At 48.5% G+C, this 13,939-nt stretch overlaps 1 protein-coding gene across 1 annotated transcript in view; it reads right to left on the bottom strand.

The window, feature by feature from the left end:
* Positions 1-4,091, bottom strand: part of LOC129694539 (tyrosine-protein kinase-like otk) — a 12,296-nt gene extending 8,205 nt beyond the window's left edge. Inside the window, exons 1-2 of the mRNA XM_055631266.1 lie at positions 3,911-4,091; positions 2,101-2,209 (exon numbers count right to left, since the gene is read on the bottom strand). Coding sequence (XP_055487241.1) covers positions 2,101-2,161 — 61 coding nt within the window. The 5' untranslated portion in view covers positions 2,162-2,209; positions 3,911-4,091. The remainder of the gene's footprint in view (positions 1-2,100; positions 2,210-3,910) is intronic.
* Between the last annotated feature and the right edge of the window lie 9,848 nt (positions 4,092-13,939).

The raw sequence follows: 13,939 nt of genomic DNA, 5'->3' as shown, positions 1-13,939 counted from the left end.
TTTGTCCTGCCAAGATGTATGCTGGGTATAACCCCATTGATCCCCCCCACCTACCCCCCACCTCACTGAATCATCCTACCACAACCAGAGAGCAGTCCTGAACTACTATCTACCTCATTGGTGACCCTCGGACTATCCTTGATCGGACTTTGCTGGCTTTACCTTGCACTAAACGTCATTCCCTTATCATGTATCTGTACACGGCTGTACATATAAATGGCTCGATTGTAATCGTGTATGGTCTTTCCGCTGACTGGTTAGCGCGCAACAAAATAATTTTCACTGTACCTCGGTACACGTGACAATAAACTTAAGTGATGTTTGGGATCGGGGTGCTGATGAAGGGTTCTGACTTGAAACGTCACCTATCCACGTTTTCCGGAGATGCTGCCTGGCCCGCTCAGTTTACTCCAGCACAGGATGGTGAGTCTACTCTGGACTTTGGTGAAGTTACATTTGCTCGGCTGGGTGGACCAGCGGTGATGTTGCTGCCTCACAGCGCCAGAGATCCGGGTTTGATCGCGACTACGGGTGCTGTCTGTACGGAGTTTGTACGTTCTCCCCGTGACCTGCGTTGGTTCTCTCCGAGATCTGTGGTTTCCTCCAACACTCCGAAGACGTGCAGGTTTGCAGGTTAATTGGCTTGTTGTAAATGTAAATAGTAAATAGAAGATTGAGGGGGGAATCTTATAGAAACTTACAAAATTCATAAGGGGTTGGACAGGCTAGATGCAGGAAGATTGTTCCCGATGTTGGGGAAGTCCAGGACAAGGGGTCACAGCTTAAGGATAAGGGGGAAATCCTTTAAAACTGAGATGAGAAGAACTTTTTTCACACAGGGAGTGGTGAATCTCTGGAACTCTCTGCCACAGAGGGTAGTTGAGGCCAGTTCATTGGCTATATTTAAGAGGGAGTTAGATGTGGCCCTTGTGGCTAAGGGGATCGGGGGGTATGGAGAGAAGGCAAGTACGGGATACTGAGTTGGATGATCAGCCATGATCATATTGAATGGCGGTGTAGGCTTGAAGGGCCGAATGGCCTGCTCCTGCACCTAATTTCTATGTTTCTATGTTTCCCTCGTGTATGTAGGGCAGTGTTAGTGTGTGGGGGTCGCTGGTCGGCGCGGACTCAGTGGGCCGAAGGGCCTGTTTTTGTGCTATATCTCTAAACTATATGAATCCAGCCACAAACCTATATCTGCACCCTCTCCAGAGCCTCCCCTTCCCTCCTGTAACGGGGGGGTGCAAAGATCGCTTGTCGGCACGGACTCGAAGGGCCTGTTTCCGCGCTGTATCTCTAAACTAAACTGTAGTAATACTCAAGGAAAGGTATTTCAATGCTTTAGTCACAACACGGAGACTATCGGGCCAATTAATTTGCTCATCCAGCTCATCCAGCGACGACTGGCCTCATAGTCAAACTAGGAAACAAATTAGAGCCCTTGGCATGGAACACTGTGTGCAGGTATTCGGTGGGAGGTTTGCTGGATGTACGCTGAGCCTTGCACAACGTTAAGGAATAAAACCTCGTGTACTAAAGTGGAACCACACACGTTGCCCAAAGGGTCCAGGTGGCAGTGTGGGTGGATGAACTGAAGAGGGTGAGAGAGGGGGGGGGGGGGGGGGGGGGGGGGGGGGGGGGGGGGGGGGGGGGGGGGGGAAGGGGGGGAGGGGGGGGGGGGGGGGGGGGGGGAGGGGGTGGGGGGGGGGGGGGGGGGGGGGGGGGGGGAAAGGGAGGGAGAGGGACGAGGGAGAGAGGGAAGGAGGGAAGAGAGAGAGAGAGAGAGAGAGAGGTAGAGAGAGGAGAGGAGGGGGGGAGGAGAGGGGAGGAGAGAGAGGAGAGGGGAGGAGAGGGAGGGGGAGGGAGAGAGAGATAGAGAGAGAGAGAGAGAGAGAGAGAGAGAGAGAGGGGGAGGGGGGGGAGAGAGGGGGGAGGAGAGAGGGGGAGGGGAGAGAGGGGGAGAGGGGGGAGGGAGGGGGGGAGGGTGGGAGAGGGGGAAGAGGGGGAGGGAGGGAGGGGGGAGGGAGGGGAAGGGAGGGGGGGGAGAGGTGAGAGGGGGGGGGGGAGAGAGAGAGGTGGGAGAAGGAAAATAATACTTACGTGTGGTTTTAGTGGGGACAAATAGTACAAACACCAGCTGAACAGCCTTTGGAGAGAACATTCTGCCTTTGGAGAGGAGGACCAGAGGTGAAGATCTGAGTTCTAGACGCTGTGGGTAAAATGGCACGTCAGAGGATGTTAGAGAGGGCAGAGAGAGGGAGAGGAAGAGAGTGTGTGTGAGAGAGAGAGAGACGGAGAGAGATAGAGAGAGAGAGAGAGAGAGAGAGAGAGAGAGAGAGAGAGAGAGAGAGAGAGAGAGAGAGAGAGAGAGAGAGAGAGAGAGAGAGAGAGAGAGAGAGAAGAGAGAGAGAGAGAGAGAAAAAGGGAGATAGATAGAAAGAGAGAGAGAGACAGAGATGGAGACAGAGAGAGACACAGAGAGAGAGAGAGAGAGATAGAGAGATAGAGAGAGAGAAACAGGGACAGACACAGAAACAGAGAGAGAGAGAAAGAGAGAGACAGAGAGAGAGAGAGAGAGAGAGAGAGAGAGAGAGAGAGAGAGAGAGAAAAGAGAGAGAAAGAGAGAGAAAGAGAGAAAGAGAAAGAGAAAGAGAGAGGCAGGCGCTGAATGAAGGCCAGAATCTGAAACAAAGGAACTGCAGGTGCTGGATAATACAACAAAAAGGACACAAAGTGCTGGAGTAACTGTGCGGGTCGGGCAGCATCTCTGGAGAAAAGGGGTAGATGACATTTCGGGTTGGGACCCTTCTTCAGACTGAAGACAGGGGAGTGAGGTGATGAACTGCTGGATTATGCTGCCTGACCCGCTGAGTTACTCCAGCACTTTGTGTCTTTTCTCCAGCGCGGAAACAGGCCCTTTGGCCCACAGAGTCCGCACCGACCAGCGATCCCCGCACATTAACACTATCCCACACACACCAATTGTACAGAAGCCAATTAACATGCAAACCCGCGCCGTCTTTGGAGTGTGGGAGGAAACCGGAGCACCCGGAGAAAACCCACGCAGGTCACGGGGAGAGAACGTGCAAACTCCGTACAGACAGCACCCGTGGATGGGATCAAACCCGGGTCTCTGGCGCTGTGAGGCAGCAACTCTACCACAATGTACCTTTAATGCAGGGATACAAGGAACTGCAGATGCCGGAGGAACTCAGTTGGTCAGACAACGTCCGTGGACCCGACTCGAAACGTCACCCATTCCTTCTCTCCAGAGATGCTGCCTGTCCCGCTGAGTTACTCCAGCATCTTCGGTCTAAACCCGCATCTGCAGTTCCTTCCTTCACGTCCACTAACTAGGCTGGCTGGCAATTACCAAGCACTGCTGGACTTACATTCACCAGCTTCTCGTTCTCACCCAACAATCACCTAACAATGGCCTGTTTCCTTTATCATCGTTACATTTTGCATATCTTTAATTCATTATTCTTTATCTCTCCACATCATCGTCTATATCTCTCCTTTCCCTTATCCCTCACCAGTCTGAAGAAGGGTCTCGACCCGAAACTTCACCCATTCCTTCTCTCCAGAGATGCTGCCTGTCCCGCTGAGTTACTCGATCATTTAGTGTCTATCTTACATTCACAAGCGCTGGACTTACATTAACAAGCGCTGGACTTACATTCACAAGCGGTGGACTTACATTCACAAGCGGTGGACTTACATTCACAAGCGCTGGACTTACATTCACAAGCGCTGGACTTACATTCACAAGCGATGGACTTACATTCACAAGCGCTGGACTTACATTCACAAGCGCTGGACTTACATTCACAAGCGCTGGACTTACATTCACAAGCGCTGGACTTACATTCACAAGCGCTGGACTTACATTCACAAGCTGTGGACTTACATTAACAAGCGCTGGGTCTACATGTTTGCGTCTGCAATGGTTTCTTCGTTGCAATGGTTTAAAAAAATATCCTTCCTGAACTTCCCCAGAGTTCTTTGCCGTGAACGTCCCAGTCACACAGTGAGAAATCCCTGGGCGAGCTGCAAAAATGCGCGCACCCGAGACACACCCGCGCGCGTGCACGAGCGCACTGTAAAACTGGCAAGCGATTGCACACAAACTACGCGTGCACGTAAGCAAGGGCTTACACACGCACACACACACACACACACACACATACACACACACATACACACACACACACACACACACACACACACACACACACATACACACACACACACATACACACACACACACACATACACACACATGCAATTTGTACTGGGCCCCCCCGTCACACATTTGAAGAGAATTCGGAAATAGGTCTGTCAGAGGTTACTTTCGTTTCGTTTCCAGAAACTGCGCGGAGCCAACATTCATCCCACCGAGTTTGTGCCGCCCAGTGACCGGCTGAGTTACTCCAGCATTTTGTGTCTCTCTCCTTGTTACTAATGCCCTTTAAAATTGGGCGGCGCAGCGTAACACTCTGGACAATTTACAATTCTTACAGAAACCAATTAGCCGACAAACGTTTCGGCCCCAAACGTTACCTATTTCCTTCGCTCCATGGATGCTGCTGCACCCGCTGAGTTTCTCCAGCATTTTTGTGTAGCCGACAAACCCCTGTGTTTAAGAAGGAACTGCAAATGCTGGAAAGTCCCAGGTACACAAAATGCTGGTGAAACACAGCGGGTGCGGCAGCATCTATCTAGCGAAGGAAATAGGCAACGTTTCGGGCCGAGACCCTTCTTCAGATCTCCACGTCTTTGGAGTGTGGGAGGAAACCGGAGCAGCCGGAGAAAACCTACTGAGAGAGCGTCCAAACTCCGTACAGACAGCACCCGTGGTCAGGATCGAACCCGGGTCCCTGGCGCTGTGAGGCAGCAACTCTACCACCGTTCCACCCAATTTTAGAGGGCATCGGTAACAAGGAGAGAGACACAAAAATGCTGGAGTAACTCAGCGGGACAGGCAGCATCTCTGGAGAGAAGGAATGGGTGTGACGTTTCGGGTTGGGACCCTTCTTAAACAGAGGGGTTTGTCGGCACACTTCACAGACACTAAGGACCCCAAGCGCCTGTGGCAAGGCATCCAGTCTATCTCCGGCCACAGGCCAACACCCCCACCGTGCGAGGACAACACAGACTTCCTCAACAGACTTAACACCTTTTTCAACCGGTTTGAGGCGGACAACACCACCACACCAACAAAAGCCCCTCCCTGCCCAGACCATGAAACACTTCACCTGGACCCAGCTGATGTGCGGAGGACCCTACTCAAGGTGAACCCCAGAAAAGCTGCAGGTCCTGACAACATACGGGGCGTGTGCTCAGAGACTGTGCTGACCAACTCACAGATGTTCTCACGGACATTTACAACACCTCTCTGAGCCAAGCCATCATACCAGCATGCTTCAAAGCCACAACCATCATACCGCTACCCAAGAAATCCCCAGCCTCAACACTGAACGACTACCGGCCCATAGCACTCACGTCCATCATGATGAAGTGCTTTGAAAGGTTGGTTAAGGCCCATATAACATCCAGTCTCCCCTCTACACTTGACCCATACCAGTTTGCTTACCGCCCCAACCATTCCACTGATGATACCATAGCAACAGTACTCCACCTAAGCCTGGCTCATCTGGAAACCAAAAACAGTTACGTGCGGATGCTGTTTATCGACTTCAGCTCCGCCTTCAATACAGTCATCCCCCAACATCTGGTGAATAAACTCGGCGAAATAGGCATCAGCACCCCACTATGCAACTGGTTACTGGACTTCCTCACTGACAGACCACAGACAGTAAGAGTTGGCAAAAACTCATCAGAGACCACCATCATGAACACCGGGGTCCCACAGGGATGTGTGCTGAGCCCTCTGTTGTTCACGCTGATGACTCATGACTGTAGTGCCAAACACAATTCGAACCACATCATCAAGTTCGCAGATGACACTACAGTGGTGGGCCTCATCAGCCACGATGACGATTCAGCCTACAGAGAGGAGGTTCAACAACTCATCAACTGGTGTGATATCAACAACCTTCAACTCAATGTCAATAAAACAAAAGAAATAACTGTGGACTTCAGGAAGAAACAGACAACACACACCCCACTTACCATCAATGGCAGTGCAGTGGCGTCTGTGAAAAGCACCAAGTTCCTGGGAGTGCACATCACAGATGATCAGACATGGTCCACCAACACCATCTCCATAGTCAAGAAGGCACAACAACGCCTCCACTTCCTTCGATGGATGAGGAGAGCTGACCTCCCCCCTTCTGCCCTCACGACCTTTTACAGGGGTGCCATTGAGAGCATTCTTACCAGCAGTCTCTCAGTCTGGTACGGCAGTTGCTCTGCTGCTGACCAGAAGGCCCTAGAGAGAGTGGTGAGGACAGCGGAGAAGATCACCAGATCACCCCAACCAGCAATCCAGGACCTATACCCATCTCGCTGTCACAAGAGAGCAAGCAATGTCATCAAAGACACCACCCACCCAGCACACAAACTGTTCACCCTCCTACCTTCCGGTAAGCGCTACCACAGCATGTGGAGCAAAACCACCAGATTCAAAAACAGCTTTTTTCCCTCAGGCCATCAGACTACTCAACACACTTAAGTAAATTCCATGAACAGTACCCAAACAAAGACAACCAACTGTGAAAATAACTTTGGCTCAATGTCTCCAGTACGGAATTTGCACTTTTTCTATATTGCACCTTTCATTGTTGCACCCTGTGTAAAATACCTCAAAGATTTTGCTACATTTTGGCATACTGTGAATATTTTAATATTTTAAACAATGTATGTCTATTGTCTATTTTTATTGATATGTTGGTTGTCTGTGTTTTTAATATTACTTGCACATTTGGAGTGTGGGGAAACGTAATTTCGATCCTATGTGTAACTACTGTTGCATAATTGAATTGACAATAAAGTTACTTTGACTTTGACTTTGACTTCTTCAGACTGAGTTACTCCAGCATTCTGTGTCTATCTCCGATTTAGATCAGTGTCTGCAGTTCTTCCCTGCACAATAACATGGAGAAGTTGGACACAGTTGGATTGTTTCCTCTGGAGTGTGGCAGGATGGTAGAAGAATATAAAATGATACGAGGCCCAGATTGGGTCGACTGTCAGAGCATTATCCCCAGCATGGATATGTCAAAGACTAGAGGGCATGGCTTCAAGGTGAGGGGGGGCAAAGGTTAAAGGTGATGTGCTGGGCAGAGGGTGGTGGGTGCCTGGAACGTGCTGGTGGAGGCAGATATGATGGAGGGGTTTAAGAGGCTTTTGGATAGGGACATGGCAGCGCAGGGAATGAAGGGATATGGATCACGGGCAGGCAGAGGAGACATCCTCTGGCACAAACATTGTGGGCTGAAGGGCCTGTTCCCATGCTGTACTGTTATAGAATTATAGAGGCATACAACACAGAAACATGGCCTTCAGCCCATCCAATCCATGCCGACCAAGATGCCCCATCTAAGTTTAGTCTAGTTTAGAGATACAGCACGGAAACAAGCCCTTCAGCCCACCGAGTCTGCACAGACTAGCGATCCCCGCACAGTAACACTATCCTACACACTCCAGGCACATTTTATTTGACATTTATACCAAGTTAATTAGCTTACAAACCTGTATGAATTCTGAGTGTGGGAGGGAACCGAAGATCTCAGAGAAAACCCACGAAGGTCTAGGCCTGGATAGTGGATGTGGAGAGGATGTTTCCACTAGTGGGAGAGTCTAGGACCAGAGGTCACAGCCTCAGAATTAAAGGACGTTCCTTTAGTTGGATGATCAGCCATGATCATATTGAATGGCGGTGCAGGCTCCAAGGGCCAAATGGCCTACACCTCCACCTATTTTCTATGTTTCTATGTTTCTATATTTAGGAAGGAGAGGCCGAGGAATTTCTTCAGTCAGAGGGTGGTGAATTTCTGGAATTCGTTGCCACAGAAGTCTGTGGAGGCCATCAATGGATATTTTTTAGGCAATGGATATTTTTTAGGTACAGACATCTGGGGTTACTAGGAGAGGGCAGGAGAATGGGGTGGGAGGGAAAGATAGATTAGCCATGATTGAATGGCAGAGTAGACTTGATGGGCCGAATGGTCTTATTCTGCTCCCATCACTTATGCACTTATGAGAACTAGTGTATGAGTGATCGCTGGTGGGCACAGACCCAGTGGGCCGAAGGGCCTGTTGCCTCGAAACTAAACTATTTTGAGTACCATTGACTAGGATTACCAGAAATCACCTTTTATGAAATAAGATTTGAATATATCTTTGGAAATAATGTCCTCGCTATTTGTCAGATCACATTTGAATGCATGTGTTGAGCATCAGTCAAGGGGAGGAAGACTGCATTAAATACTTTTGTTGCTTTGTCGGTACCCTTTAGGTGGCTCCTCCTTGCATACTGCATGCAAAACTGAGAATTACATGGTACCAATAAAATATCTATCAATTTAGGGGGCACAGTGGTCGAGTTGCTGCCTCACAGAGCCAGAGACCCGGGTTCGATCCCAACTACGGGTGTTGTCTGTATGGAGTTGGTACGTTCTCCCCGTGACCTGCGTGGGAGTTCTCCGGGATCACCGGTTCCCCCCCTCCCCATACTGCAAAGACAGGCAGGTTTGTAGGTTAATTGGCTGTGGTAAATTGTAAATTCTCCCTAGGATATAGAAACATAGAAACATAGAAAATAGGTACAGGAGTAGGCCATTCGGCCCTTTCGAGCCTGCGCCACCATTCAATATGATCACGGCTGATCATCCAACTCAGTATCCTGTACCTGCCTTCTCTCCATACCCCCTTATCCCTTTAGCCACAAGGGCCACATCTAACTCCCTCTTCAATATAGCCAATGAACTGGCCTCAACTACCTTCTGTGGCAGAGAATTCCGCAGATTCACCACTCTCTGTGTGAAAAAAGTTTTTCTCATCTCGGTCCTAAAAGATTTCCCCCTTATCCTTAAACTGTGACCTCTTGTACTGGACTTCCCCAACATCGGGAACAATCTTCCTACATCTAGCCTGTCCAACCCCTTAAGAATTTTGTAAGTTTCTATAAGATCCCCCCTCAATCTTCTAAATTCTAGCGAGTACAAGCCGAGTCTATCCAGTCTTTCTTCATATGAAAGTCCTGACATCCCAGGAATCAGTCTGGTGAACCTTCTCTGTACTCCCTCTATGGCAAGAATGTCTTTCCTCAGATTAGGAGACTAAAACTGTACGCAATACTCCAGGTGTGGTCTCACCAAGACCCTGTGCAACTGCAGTAGAGCCTCCCTGCTCCTATAGGGTGATTTCACGAAAGGTCACTGGATCGTAGATCCTCACCCATGTGACCGCAAAATCCAACTGGGGTACAAGCGTCACTTCCGGTACGTTAGTGATGCTGAAAACGCACACTTTCACACCCGTTAAAAACCGCGCAAACGGCCCGTTTTTGAGCTGTAAATAACTGTGCCAGTCGGGGTGACCGTGAGGCACAGCTATCTAACTTTACAGTCCAGAAGATAGATAAAAAACGAAGGTAAATACAAGAGGGAGCTGAAGGGGCAACAACAGCGGAAGTGGTTAGCGGACATTCGCCGTGGAGATATAAATATTGAAAATATCGGGAATTATCGCATTTGCTCGCTGCATTTCATCAAAAGTAAGGCATTATTGATGTTTTATCTTTATTCATTTGTTATATGAAAAGTTTTAAAAGTGAAAAATCCGGCAGTAAAATTGCAAAATCGCCCATGGTTCTCAGGTGGGTTTTAACATGCAAAATGAAAACGCTTCTGAAGCTACATTTACCATTTAAATAATCGTAAACTATCAATGTGTTTTGAAATCAATTTTACTCAGTTGCAAGCTAAGGAATGTGATAATTGTCAGCTGTTAATTGGATAATAATAATAAATGTCCTGATTTTGTCCAATTAACAGCTGACAATTATCCCATAAAAAGTCTTCTCACCCACCACTCCACCTCCAGGCCACTCAGACCGGCCGACTTGGGGTTGCTGAATATCCCGCGGTCTAGGCATAAGCTCAGGGGTGACCATGCCTTTGCGGTTGCAGCCCCTAGACTGTGGAACAGCATCCCCCTTCCCATCAGAACTGCCCCCTCCATTGAATCAGCCATGATCATATTGAATGGCGGTGCAGGCTCGAAGGGCAGAATGGCCTACTCCTGCACCTATTTTCTATGTTTCTATGACTCCTTTAAGTTAAGACTAAAGACTTATCTATACTGCCAAGCCTTTCCTGACATCCACTGAGTGAGGGCTACATGTATATATGTATGTAGTTAGTCAGCTAGCTCCAGTGCTCACTACATTATTCAACCTCTCCCTGGACAAGTCCGTGGTCCCTGCCTGCTTCAAAAAATCCATCATTGTACCGGTGCCAAAAAATGCCTCACCAGCCTGTCTGAATGACTACCGTCCCGTGGCTCTTACCTCGGTAGTCATGAAATGCTTTGAGAGGCTGTGAAGAAACACATCTCCGCCTTCCTCCCTCGGAACATGGACCCGTTGCCGTTCGCATATAGTCCGAACAGATCCACGGACGATGCGGTCTCCCAGGTCTTGCACACCGCTCTCTCCCATCTGGACAGCCAGAAGGGGGGCTACGTGAGGATGCTGCTCATAGACTACAGTTCAGCCTTCAACACGATAGTCCCCACCAGACTGGCCGGGAAGCTAATGGAATTGGGGCTCAACACCTCCCTGTGTGCCTGGGTCCTGGACTTTCTCACCGCCAGGCCCCAGGTAGTCAAGATGGGAGGGAATACATCGAAGTCCCTCACCCTGAGCACAGGATCGCCCCAGGGTTGCGTCCTCAGCCCCCTATTGTACTCCCTGTACACACATGACTGTGTGGCTAGGTTCAGCTCCAATTCAATAATTAAGTTTGCTGATGACACTGTGGTGGTGGGCCTGATCTCAGACAATGATGAGAAGGCCTACCGGGAGGAGGTGGCTGATCTAGCACTCTGGTGCCAGGATAACAGCCTCCTCTTGAACATCAAAAAAACGAAGGAGCTGATCATGGACTTTAGGAGGGCACATCATCCGAGGACGTACACTCCATTGAGGATAAATGGGGATCCTGTGGATAGGGTGAACTGTTTTAAATATCTGGGAGTCCACATCTCTGAGGATATGACATGGTCATCACACGCCTCAGCACTGGTGAGTAAGGCAAGGCAGCGCCTTTACCACCTCAGGCAATTGAGGAAATTCAGAGTGTCTCCGAGGATCCTCCAGTGCTTCTACGCAGCGGCGGTGGAAAGCATCTTGTCCGGGAACATTACCATCTGGTTCGGGAATTGCTCTGCCAAGGACAAGAAGGCTCTGCAGAGAGTAGTGCGTTCGGCCGAACGCACTATGGGAACTTCACTCGCCCCCCTGCAGGAACTATACAACAGGAGGTGCAACTCCAGAGCAAATAAAATCATGAGAGACCTCTTCCACCCCTGCAACGGACTGTTCCAGCTGCTACGGTCAGGCAAACGCCTCTGTTACAATGCTGTGAGAATGGAGAGGTTGAGAAGGAGTTTGTTCCCAGAGGCAATTCGGACTGTAAACGCCTATCCCACCAGGGACTAACTCTACTGAACGTTTTTCCTTCCATTATTTATTATGTAAAAGAATATGTGTGTTATGATTGTGTTTATAATTTGTTTGGTAGTTTGGTTGTTTGTCTTTTGCACAAAAGTCCGCGAGCATTGCCACTTTCATTTCACTGCACACCTCGTATGTGTATGTGACAAATAAACTTGACTTGACTTGACTTGACTTGTTTATACTATTCTTATAACAATTTGCACTTTGGCCAATGGGAGTTGTTTTTTAAATGTGACTTGACTTGAAATGGACTCTTTTATCATGGTTACTTTTTTGCACATTTTTCATTCATTGTGTTGTGTCTCTCTACGTCATTGGCTATATCTCTCATTTCCCCTTCCCTGTGAATCTATGCAAGTTTGCAAATCTCAAACAAATGCCCTCATCTTTTAATGCTAATATTAACATATCTACAGTGGTTTACAATTCAGGCTTTGATATCTGTACCAATCGGTGCAGATGACAACAAAGGTAACTTGAACTAGAATTCAGTGATCATAAAAACGCATTCAGGAAATAAGTTAATAAAGTAAGACAACAATATTTCACAATGTCTCTTTTGGTATAAAGTTATTGTAACAGTTGTGGTTTCTGGTGACTGGAACAGACGTCATCATAAATTAATGCGTGGAGTGGAGTGGGGGGGAGGTAATTTAGTTTAGTTTAGAGATACAACACGGAAACAGGCCTTTTGGCCCACCGAGTCCGCAGCGACCAGCGATCCCCGCACACTAACACTATCCTACACACACTATGGACAATTTACATTTTACTCCCAAGCCAATTTACCTACAAACCTGTTCATCTTTGGAGAGCCGAGTTCAATCCTGACTACGGGTGCTGCCTGTACGGAGTTTGTACGTTGTCCCCGTGACCTGTGAGGGTTTGCTCCCAGATTTCCCTTCCCTCCCACACATCCACAGATTTACCCCAGGGGGTACATTTGTTGATTTTGGATTTGTACATGTTTGTTCTCATTGACTGACTGTGTTTGGTTCTGGTATACTGGTACCTGCTCATCATTAGTTGTTCATAAATAAGTGAAATAACATTGTTATGTGCTATTAAAGTTGCCGGGGGTAAACGGGACGAAAAAAGGTTGGGAACTCCTGCCCAAGTGTGTGGAGAATATTGTTAGTGTGCGGGGATCGCTGATCAGTGCAGACCACTACACTAGGGACAATTTACAATTTTTACCAAAGCCAATTAGCGTACAAACCTGTACGACTTTGGAGTGTGGGAGGAACCTGGAGCACCCGGAGAAAACCCACACGGGTCACAAGGGAGAACATGCAAACTCGGTACAGACAGCACCTGTGGCCAGGATTGAACCAGGGTCTCGGGCGTTGTGAGGCAGCAACTCTACCGCTGCGCCACCGTGCCGCCCACAATTGCTAGGAGACCGCAGGTAATCATGTGATGGGCGAGACATTCAGATCACTGAATTCTTCGTGATTTGCCAAGTCCAGTGGTAGCGTTTAAAATTGGAGGAACAGCGCCTCATATTTCGCTGGGGCAGCTAACACACAAAAGGTATGAATATTGACTTATCTAACTTTAGGTAACCCTTCCTTGTTTCCCCACTCTCTCCATCCCTCCCTCACTCAAGTCGTACCAGCTTCAGTCGTCTTGTTGAGTCTCATTGTCTGTAACTCGTTTTCACCCAGCCCACAGCGAACAATGGCCTGTTTCCCTTTTCATCGTTACTTTTTTTGCATATATTTCAATCATTTGTTCTATACCTCTCTACATCACCATCTCTATCTCTCGTTTCCCTCTCCCCTGACTCTCAGTCTGAAGAAGGGCCTCGACCCGAAACGTCACCCATCCCTTCTCTCCAGAGATGCTGCCTGTCCCGCTGAGTTACTCCAGCACTCTGTGTCTACCTAAAAGTAAACTTATACCAAGCATCTTTCGACTCTGTGGGCAGCGACAGAAACAAAGACTGAACCAGCGACCGATTCAAAGATAAAGTTGGGCTGAAGAATGGATGTGTGTGTGTGTGTGGGCAATGCTTCAATGAATCATTCTGATTATGTGTCAGAAATTGTCTTCTCTGTAGACACAGAAGTGCTGGAGTAACTCAGCGTGGTGGAGCTCAAGGCAGGAGAGCCACTATATAAATAGAGATGATCTGAGCAACTTTTATAAACCCGGACATCCATCCACCACCGAGTGATTATTTTTTACTTTCCTCCACGTTTAAAGTCATGTTTCCAGTCGCTAGAATTTGGAAGATTGAGGGGGATCTTATAGAAACTTACAACATTCTTAAGGGGTTGGACAGGATAG

This window comes from Leucoraja erinacea, unplaced genomic scaffold (genome assembly GCF_028641065.1).
Source record: "Leucoraja erinacea ecotype New England unplaced genomic scaffold, Leri_hhj_1 Leri_700S, whole genome shotgun sequence".
In the NCBI taxonomy this organism is placed as follows: domain Eukaryota; kingdom Metazoa; phylum Chordata; class Chondrichthyes; order Rajiformes; family Rajidae; genus Leucoraja; species Leucoraja erinaceus.
The sequence above is the reverse complement of the archived record's forward strand: the minus strand, read 5'-3'. Positions and strand labels throughout refer to the sequence as shown.